The sequence below is a fragment of the Pundamilia nyererei genome, unplaced genomic scaffold (assembly GCF_000239375.1).
Source record: "Pundamilia nyererei isolate P.nyererei 1_Seehausen unplaced genomic scaffold, PunNye1.0 scaffold00110, whole genome shotgun sequence".
Classification (NCBI taxonomy): Eukaryota; Metazoa; Chordata; class Actinopteri; order Cichliformes; family Cichlidae; genus Pundamilia; species Pundamilia nyererei.
This window is the reverse complement of record NW_005187511.1, coordinates 1,045,299-1,056,201: the sequence shown is the minus strand read 5'-3', so window position 1 is coordinate 1,056,201 and position 10,903 is coordinate 1,045,299. Positions and strand designations below refer to the sequence as shown.

Below are 10,903 nucleotides of genomic sequence, written 5' to 3'. Positions count from 1 at the left end.
CCAATCAGAGCACTTCGTTCTCAGACTGCACACTTCCTGGTGGTTCAGAGAGATCCTAAAAGTAGAATGTGGGACTTCCCATGATGCACTTCTTCTCCATTCCTGTCTTTGCACACCCAGTGTGTTTGTAACCCCACTACTGTATGTCATTAAATTAAATTGTGTCTCTGCTCTTTCCCATATTGTTCATATACTGCTTTCATGCATTCACACTTACACTACAATGGATCCATTAGACCAAACTTGGGGTTGAGTATCTCGCCAAAGCATGGGCTCATTAGTCAAGCAAAAATATTGTTCTGGTCCCAGTGTTCTAATAGTGTTTGCTCCATTATGGAAGAAAATGGACAGTTGGATGCATATTTTTTTTTACCTTGAATTGATATCCACGTCACCTTAAGATTTTGAAAAATGCAATAAAAATAATAACTGTAAAAATAATCAACAAGTAATTAAGTGTTGATGTTGGTATTGGTGGTCATTGCTGGCACAGAATGGAAACTTCACTGGTCACTCATCATTAAAACTAGATGTACTGTGTTTGATGCAGGAAATACAGTTTGTTCTTCCATGTAAATTAATGGCATACTGAGACTGCTGTGGAGAGTTGCACCAAATCTGCTCAGTATTTCTCTATGTGAACTTACTGGTGAACCCCTCCACAACAGTCCGTGTTTCTCATGTGGCGTCATGGGAAACTTAACCTCCCACTCCTGAAAGTTTAGTCAGAGACATCGGATCCGTACACATCTTAATGGATACGAAAACATACCACTAGAGGGAGCTATTGTATAAAACAAGCAGTGTTTATCCTCGACCCTTTAGCTCAGGCTTGTGCAGTCACTGCAGTTTGCTGTCACACGTTGTTATGTATGGAGGACCACAAGAGCCACGCGCATCGAAATAAAGAATTCTGTGCTTAAATAATGAACTGTCTTACAAGAAGAGTGAGACTCGCGGGACCAACACTGGATTATTGTCTTTATTAAGCATCAGTCAGTAAAATGAGAAATCTGCTTCAAAACTGCTCATTATAGACATTTTCCTATAGCTTTTTATTCTCTTTTCTTTTTTAGATAATATTTACAAGTTCTGTGTGTCAAAGTTTCATAGCGCTACATGCACTGAACAATGGGAAATCACAAATATTCTACAAAGTCAACTGGTACAAAGTACTAAACTTTACAAAAGAGACATTTTCCCAGACACAGATGGGGCGGCGTACAGACCTGCGTGAGTTGAACAGAATGATTATTTCCCTGAAGGAGGGGGAAGAAAAGGATTGAAATCAAATGAAGTGTCTGTATTTGGCTTGAAATGCTTACTCAGTGATAAAACTTGTGCTTTCTGGAGTTGTATGAACTAATGTGTAAGTTTGTATTTTCTCAGTTTTTTCTTTGTGTTGTTATTCCTATTCTCGTTAAGAAGCCGAGGGCTTAATTTAGGCAAAATAAATAAAGTGCAGTTCAGAAAACAAGAGGAAATTATATAAAAAGCAACAAGGACATTGTTAACATTCATCCAACACAGAAAAAATGTATTCAAATAGACTATGGCTTGTTTAGAAAGTCAACTAGATTAGAGGCTCATTTTCCAAAATATTATTTACTGCATGTCTGACTGTTGAATGCTAATGAGCCTTCATTCTTCACCGTGTGACACATGCTCCCCCCTTTCCTTGTTCTTTTCTTATGTCCCTAGCACCTTCAGCAGCCAAAGTTATATGACCATTTGTCAGTTTGACATTTTTATTCTATTACAATGCAGCATTGGGCTGGGCTGCAAGAAAAAAAAAAAAGCAAAGTAACTACACAGTCAGTGGTGTAGCTGTGTAGCTTCCTCCAAGCCACCCCTTATGCCAGACTTGCAGGCAAAGTTTGTTCTTCAAAAACTGCATGACGCCATCTGACCAAACACACTGCTGTAACTGAGCCTTTCCTGCAGGCTCAGACCTTTCCGGTGCATGCCCAGGATTGTATTTATAGACTCACTGAATTGAACACATCCTCAAAAGGTTGCCTCATCTGCCTGCTTTGCACTGTCATTCTTCACAGAAGACTCGAGCACAAGGCTGGGCCTTGTAATGGAAAATGCATACGAGTGATATAATCTGACTGCATAACTTAGATGGGGGCATATGTTCGTACTCTGTCTGCTGTCTTGTAATTTGCTGAAATGTGTCCATGTTTCTATGAAAAAAAGGGAATATGTGACTGTTTTTAAGAGGCCCATAATCCAGTTTTCTGTTTACACATTTGTTTTTAAGCCTTCACCACACTTGAGTGACAAGCGAGCAGGGAACAAACTGAGAGGAATGAACAGAATGTGAATGCTGTCTGCACTCTCAATATGCTATTTGAGTCTTTAAGGACTCCATCTCTACAAATTCGACTACTTGCTTGCATCAAATCTGAGCCATTCAGTCATCTCAGCCATCACCATGGAAACAGTGGTTGTTCACTCTATCGAGCGAGTCCCCACCTGTTTGTTTGTGTGGACCGGGCCTTTTCCGTGCACCCGTTTGGTGCTTTTTGAGTGAAAGTGCACAGGAAAGACATGAGAGAAAGGGCTGTAGATATCTAATATATCAGTCTGACAACATGATGACCCAGTTCTCTATGTGTTTATTCGCTGTTTGTTTTATTGTCATTCAGGCTCCATTAGACAGGGCACAGCGACAGATTCAGCGTGCAGAGTAGGCGTTCTTAAAAGCAAAGGCACCAAAATATCTAACTCATATTACGTCTAATGACTGCAGACATTGCACAGCAGTGAATATCTCTTTTAAGCTTAAGGTCCACTACTGAAAACGACTGCTTGTAGCTGGCTTGCATGATATGTTGTAAGTTGCAATAATAAAAAAATGATACTTGCTTGGTTTCTGTAAGAAAGAGCATGAGAGCACCGGATGATCAACGCCCGGATCGCTCATGTGTCCGGTGATCATGTGCGTTCAGAAAAGCGGGATGACGGATCCCTTTGGTTGAACTAAAGTGGCCTAATGTACCTCCTTGCTGTTTGTGTATCAGAGTGGCAAGCTGCACATAGCTGCGAGGTGTCTTTAAGTTTATAAGAGATGTCATGTGGACTCAAGTGAGCATAATGTTTTGGATTTCTGGAAGCGAACCACTTGCCAGGATCCAGAGAGTGTAAATAATCAAATTAGCTTTCTAAATGGATCTGAAATAAAGTGCTTCGTTCCTGCCTTCCTTTTTCATTTTCCTATTTCATCCTCCATCAGCAGTCGTCTTCTTCAGGGGCCAGCACGCTCTCTCTGGCTCACATGTTTGTCCCCAATGAGCGAGTATGCCCCCCTGATATATGTCACGTTCTGCTGTTTAGAAAAGGAATGCTTCAATTTCTAATATTCTTTGAGATAAATCATCAGCATGAGTTATCAGACAGAACAATTCTTTGGTTCTTCACATCACACAAAGAACAGAAGGACAGAGAATTACTGGGAGACAGTAGCAAACAATACAAAGGTATGCACTGCAGATTATTGTCTAATAAATGCAGCTCCATTGAAATAATGCAGTACTTGAAATGCAAAACTATGAGATTATGCACAATATATTTGTCTAAGAATCCATTCTTTTAGAAAATAGCTTAAAAATATAAATTATTTTGATTCTTTACCTTGTACAATAAATGTGTATCGTTGTAACAGATTCTACTTGCGTAATTAGAAATGTACAATATTCACACTCGGAAGCTCAACATCCGAAAATCTCTGGGATTTTCACTGCTGTCTTTCCAGCTGTTTTGATGCTCATAAGCAGTGTCATTTAATGCAAAGTTTATCAGCTACACCAGGAATGGCGACTCCCCCTCAGCTCCTTCAAGAAACTTTTCATCAGTGTCAGACAGTTTTTTTTCCGTTTAAATTTCCTCCATATCGGACATGAAGTCTAAGAGACATGCAAAAGACATTTAGAAACAAAGAAAATAGGTACACAAGCACAGATAACGCTTTTTTCTTCTGTGTTAATAATAAAAAAGTGCTCTCTCTCTCTTTCTCGCCAGCAGCCTGGCACAACGAGAACAGGAAGGACATTCACGGATATAACCTCACAGTGTGTCTCTGTGTCGTTTAATGTGACCTGTGCAGTAAAAAAGAAAAGAAGAAAAGAGATCAACGAGTAGGACACTGAACTTTTTTTTGACGACAACAGACTGAAACACTTGAGTCTTACTCGAGATCACACTCAAGACAAGAGACCACAAACGTTACATAGGAATAAATATAGTAGATATGAAAGGTAATGATTAAGCACACGTGCATGCTGCCTGACTGCCTGTTAATTTCTGGCTTTCGCTCTGCCGTACAAACATAAAACACAGGAGACGACATGTACTAAGGCCAGTTTCGAGGAAGGAAGTTAAAGGAAACAAACTACGCATTTTCCCACCACTTCATCGTATACGCTGAATATAGGTTACACACTGTGTAGAAAGTAAAAGAAAATGTGTATTCCCCTTACAACTCAATATGCCAGGTTTCAATGCCCTTTGTGGTTTGCTACTGATTTGACAGCCTTTGCTATTGTGGCGTCAAAGTGCTATCCAGGGATGCCGGGAAAGTAGGTTTTTGCCTTATGAAAAAGATTAACTGTAGTCAACTGGACAGGCTAAAAGAAATGTATAAATTGTAAAACTCTTCAGAATGTATTCCTTGCTTCTTTTTTTAAAATCTCTTAAGAGTTCTCTGCTAAAAGGATTTATTTACGAGTTATTAGTAGAAAGAAGCTCAAGAGGACACAAAATTCTTTCCCAGTGTGCACAGTTACTGTTTCTGAAGTATTTTTGTGAGTCTTTAAATGTTCCCGCAAATGTTTTCCGTGCCTTTCATAACGCTGGGAGGTTCCCAGCGCTTCTTGTTTGCTTGTCACCTCCTGTGCTTTCTATTCACGTTCTGTCTGTTGTCTCTTTTCTTTTGGTTCTTTAAGAGTTAGAGTGACTCTTCTCTCCCTGAAGTGGCTGAAGTTCCTGAGCCACGTGGTTCTCCTGCCCCTCTAACGGCAGTGTGCTGTTTCCCAGCTTCCGTTGGAGGCCCTCCATGTGGTTGGGAGCCTGCTGGAAAGTGGAGCGATGGCCAAACTTGGGGCTGGATTTCTCCAGGAGTCTTTGGGCTGGGCTGGCGACTGAACCATCATGCGGGTGCTCCTCCTCATCTGTGTCAGCATCAATGAACTTACTGACGGAGGCATCGTGGAACGTGAACATGCTAGGCAGTAAGTTTTCTGGGCTCTTGCTGGGTGTTCTGCTGCTGGCGGTCGTGTAGATGGACGCCTCGGGGCTCTGCACGGACGAGCTGTCTGACAGGACTCCCGTCCCCGAATCCTCACCGCCTCGGAAGTTGACTTTATGAGAACGACTTTTGAGTGGGTTGTTGATGTGTGTGCCTCTGGAGTTTGTACCTTTGCCTGTCAAGGGTGTTGTGGCGCCTTCATGCTCATTTTCCAGGGTGGTCTCCAGGCTCGGGTTTGTACTGACCTTGCCCGGGATGTTGCTGATGGGGCTTTGGGAAAAGCGAGAGCTCTCAGGTAAGTCAGTGGCACAGCTGATAAAGCTGTCGATGCTGGACGTGCTCTTCATGTCTCTCACAACCTCCAGTGTGCTTGGGATAGCTTCATTGGGGATGCTTCCCATCTCAAGCTGAGCTCTTTGTCTACATTTGGACGGCTGCCCCTTTTCCTTGCCGGTGAGGCTGGGTTGCGTTTGGGCCTTGGTCATCTTGTTGTACAGCTCCTCCAGTTTCTGTGCACTGAGGTGCTGGGGGCTGCTGGAAGGCTTGGCCTGCTCTACATAGTTTGATTCAAGGGTCTTGGTGGGGCTGCCTGGGTTGGTCTTTGACTTGTTTTTCGCAGTCCCTTTGTGGATATTAGGAGACACATGGTTATCCTGGAGTTTCTCCTTCATTTCATCAGATTTCTCCACCATTACGTCCATGAGCTCCACACTGCGGCCAAATGCGTCTTTAATGTTCATAGAGACAATGCTACCATTTCTCCTAGCTCTCTCCAGAGCCTCCCTTCTTTTGATGGCTTTCTCCTGCCTCTTTTGCTCTTTGTAGAATTCAGAGAAGTTATTTACAATGATGGGTATAGGCAGGGCGATCACCAGAACCCCCGCAATGCAGCACAACCCGCCGACTATCTTTCCCAGCAAAGTTTTTGGGTAAATATCTCCGTAACCCACTGTGGTCATAGTAATGGTAGCCCACCAGAAGGAAGCTGGGATGCTCTTAAACTTAGTGTCCTCTTCATCTTTCTCAGCGAAGAACACCAGACTGGAGAATATCATAATTCCCATGGCCAAGAAGAGGATAAGGAGACCCAGCTCATTATAACTCCTTCTGAGAGTAAAGCCCAAGGACTGAAGACCTGTGGAGTGACGGGCTAGCTTCAGAATACGCAAGATCCTCATGATCCGAAAAATCTGAACCACACGGCGGACATTTTGAAACTGCAGCACGCTCTTGTTGGATTCTGTCAGGAAGATGGTGACATAGTAGGGCAAGATGGCTAACAGGTCAATAATATTCAAAGGACCTTTAAAGAACTTCCATTTGCTGGGGGAAGAGAGAAAGCGAAGGAGGTACTCCATAGTAAACCACGCGATACACACGGCTTCCACATGGGCCAGTTGTGGATTGTCGGTGGGTTGATCAAACTCATCTGTGTCCTGCAGCTCTGGAAGTGTGTTCAGAGACAAGGCAATGGTGGACAACACAATGAAGAGGATGGAGATGATTGCCAGGATCTGGAAAACACAGAGAGAAAAATGTCTGAGGTATAAACTTCCACTGCTCTGTACTCATCTATTGCTATTTCCCCAGAACAGTGCAGGTCAGTCAGTTCTCCCCTTTGGTTCACACTGAAATAGTTTAACAGCACTCCATAGTCCATCGCTGTGGTAAACCTGAAGGGGGAACAAGGAGCTTTAGCATGTTAGCAGTGTCAATTACTTCTATTTTAGTAACATTTAGCTAAAATTCAGCTATTTGTAAAATTCCTCACATTTTAGACTACAGAAGCTGGGCTGAACAAATCAAAAAGCGTGATATTGATCAGCACATGCATGCCAAATGTGGATAGTTTCGGAGTAATTGCCCAATCCATTTTGTTAATCTTGCACAAACAAGAAGCAAATGCTTGATCATCAGAATATCTCTTAACCGATGGCCGTCTAGACAGAAATGAACCCTTAGAGATTAAAAGACTGCACAGAGTATGCAACAAGTCTGAAGCCATCTGTTTTGTATTCATGGAAGGCTCCTTCTCATTACCCTGAATATGGAGCTCGCACCACAGTTTTTATTTTCAAAACCAGATTCATCAAAGTTATTATTCGCAACAAAGAGGAAAAGTATCACAGATACATCAGACATTGCTGTACATTCAGGGGAGTCATTTTGCTTTATTGCAATTCACAGCGAATATCAGTGCAGATACTAAAACCATCGTTTGGCTGAGTTAATCATGTAGAGAAAATCTGATATGATGACAGCCTTGATGGGATATTTTTTTAGACCAGATGGTTTGAAAAGCTTCTTTCAGAACAACACTCAGTGTCTTCAGTTGACCTTCTGGCTTTTCTTCAAGCATCGCCGGCTAATGAAAACTGACAGTCAGGTCTATGACTGGGTGTCTGCTGATGAATGGGAAAAACACTGCCACTCCAACTCTGCACTGGCACAGTACAGCTGGTCTTCAGGGCTGGGATCAGGTAAGATGCTTGACTGAATCAAAACTGATATAAGAGTTTGAGTCTTGTATGGCAGCAAGGACGGTCATTCCCGAGAGAAACTCAGTATCAAAGAGAAGAACTGGTGTTGCTCCATTTGTAGCATTTAACTGCGTTTTTCAGAAATAGCTAAAACGCCCTGGTTCATCCTTTTGATGATATTAGTTCACGGCCCCTTTAGCTTTTCTACTTTCATGTCAGCATTTCAAAAGAAGGGTCGGAGCTAATGTGAACTCTGGGGCATTTTTCTTTTTGTGTCTTGCGCTACACTGGAAGAGAGTGTAAGCAAAAGACAAGAAAGCAAGAGAGCGAGAGGGAGTTTCTGATTGTACCGATACTCCTGAAAAAAAAAAAACCCCCAACAAACAAACAAACAAACAAACAAACCCTTTGAGACTTTACTACCTCTGTCTCCATTTCTATTCATTCTGCTACAATCCTTCAATGCCCCGGGCTTCAAGAAAACCCGGATGAATTACTTTGCTGCAAAGGACAGCATGCGTAGCAAGCGAGACCCACTGAAAGGCTACTGGAGACCTTTTAAAGCACTGAGCTACCTACTAATGATATAATCTGCTGAGTACAACAGGGTCTAGTCATAGTGCTGGGGATTAGGAAGCCTACACCGTTGTGGCTGTGTAGGTGTGCCACACCTATTATTCCTGTCCTGGAGTCAGTGTGAAATCCAGCACAAGGTCACTGTCGAGGCCATGTCCCAGGCGACTGGAGAGCGGGATTATTCCCTTGTGCCAGTCAACCTCTATAAGCTTTAATTAATCTTGACAGGTGAGCGCTCCCACACCTAGCTTGGCCTTTAAAGAGAGAGGGGCTAAAAGCAGTGAAAGTTTTGTTCGGATGAGGCAAGAGAGGACAGGAGTTTAGAAGCAAGAGGGAATTAAAGGGCACCCCGAAATGTAAACTTTATCAGAGCTTTCTCTGACATAGCCTGCCTCCAGGTGTGGGTCCCAAGAGAGTCAAAATGATGGATTAAACTCTGAAATAAGACCTGTTAGAGGTAGATTTCAGGTAACTAAATAATCACACTCAAGAGAATAAATCAGCTAAAGTTATAAAAAACACAAACGTTACCCTTAACTGTAAAAGGTAAAAGATTGCAGCATTGTTTTCAGTAGTTTTGCGAGGATGTGGAGGTCACACAACTTAGCAGAAGCCCTAAAGGGGAGTTTTGGGAAAAGCAAATCATGCAGGGAGCGCGCTGATTTAGCATCAGATTGGGACTCAAGACTGAGCCTGAAGTGTTCAGTGGAAACCGCGCTCAACAGATCAGGACTTTTCTAGCAGGCTGGAGAGCACTTTAATGTATCACGCTGAAACCTGGCTGTGTTGTGTAAAGAGAGCACCTGAAGGATGATGAGCTCCAGTTCCCATCAAATTATCTCCCTCGCTCACCTTTTCTCCTCACACCCTGGTAGTGAGCCAACTAGGGTCAGCCAGAGAGGAGATTATAGGAACGCAAGCTCGCTACAGTGATACAGATAGACACAGGCAGAGAAGGATGTCTGCTGAGGACACTCGGCGCTGTGACAAATCTGTGACGAAGGGAAAATGAGGCTAACCCAGTCTGTGCTTTGCAACAGAAACCAATGAGCTCCCTGTGGTAAGGACACATGGGGTGCAATATGATTGTGTTCCAAAGTTAAAGTTAAAATGAATCAGTAGTGTTTTTATGTAGCTGACACAGTGCACAACTGAAAGGTGAAATATGTATGGGCAAATGTATTACAGTACAGCAGGGACATTAAGACGCAGATGCGCTGCTAAAGAGGGTTATGGTCAGTGCTGTGTTACCTCATTAGCTCTTAATGACAAGCACTGGAGTCATGAGGACAGCCCGTCCCATTTCCTGTTTGCATAAATGGAAGATAAATCTGATCAAGGCTGTTGCTGCTTCTGCACAACCATGGCACACGCTCACCCCTAACAAGCACAAACGTATTGAGAGAGAGACACACACACACACACACTCCCCCCCTCCAGCTCAGTAATTAGCCCCAAGCCTCCTTTCCCTGCAGGCCTGTAGAGGCAGGAGACTGAATATTTAATATCCTCCTCAAGTGCAAGCTTTGCTGTCCTGGAAAAGGTGTGCATGAGTGGATCCTCAGTGGGCCATGGCGGACTGCAGAACCAGAGATGTAGCCTAGTTTTCACACTGCGTTCACCACTCGGGGGTTGGTTCAACTTCACGCTTGATCGAGGGAGGAATGGACAGGAAAGCAGGGTGTCTATTAACACCTGGCAGGAGGCTTCCACAGGGAAGGAGTGTCCCGCCAGGACCGGAAGACAGAGGGAAGGGGGCCTTGACACTGATACAGTTGTGTAACCGAGTTGTGCTCATTTGCCAGGATGGAAAAAACAAAGCATTTCATTATTTTTAACGAGTGTCCTCACCTCTATATTTTATCAGACATATGTTATTTTGTTTCTCGCTGGTGTTGAGTTCAGATATATGGTTAATAATTAACTAGGACAAGCAACAAGGCCAAAGTTGTTGTAGTGACTGTTTAGGAAAAAAATTGCCAGCCCCTAAACAATGATTCTTTTTTTTTTCAGGCAAAATGAATGTCAAACTTTGCCCAAGTTTGTGGCTTGTTCCATCAAGACAGATGCTATAAAACTTATGCATTACAAAGGCAGAGCACTTACTTACAAAAGTGAAGTGATGTTTCCATGGGGAGGAAATGCATCACAATATGAATGCTTTCAAATGCTTCTGCAGCGCATTTCACCCATCAGCTTTCCATCAGTTTCTTGGCATCACTGAGATCATATTTATGTTCTCAGAGCAACGTGTAGCCTAAGCATGCTAAGATTTGCCAATTGGCACTTAGCACAAAGTACAAGTCAGCATTATGGGAGTATTATCAGTTTTAGGGGCATTTAATCAGAAACTAACCTTTGACCACATTTACATTTTGGCTTCAAGAGCTGTTACTTAAAAAGTAATCATCACAGAGTTATTACAACTGAGGACGATATGAATACAGAAATACATGTAGTAAGGCAGGGGTTTCGAACATGAGGCATAGGGGCCGGAATTGGCCGGTAAAGACTCCAATCTGGTCCACAGGATGACTTTGGAAAATGTGAAGGAGTAAAGAAATTTTAGACTTTTAATAGTATTTTGCATTTTACT

General features: G+C 42.9%; 1 protein-coding gene across 1 annotated transcript in view; it reads right to left on the bottom strand.

Annotated features, from left to right (window-relative positions):
- Window positions 1-973: 973 nt before the first annotated feature.
- LOC102211232 (potassium voltage-gated channel subfamily B member 1) overlaps window positions 974-10,903 on the bottom strand; it is a 41,412-nt gene continuing 31,482 nt past the window's right edge. Inside the window, exon 3 of the mRNA XM_005741393.1 lies at window positions 974-6,765. Within this exon, the coding sequence (XP_005741450.1) occupies window positions 4,945-6,765 (1,821 nt within the window). The 3' untranslated portion in view covers window positions 974-4,944. The remainder of the gene's footprint in view (window positions 6,766-10,903) is intronic.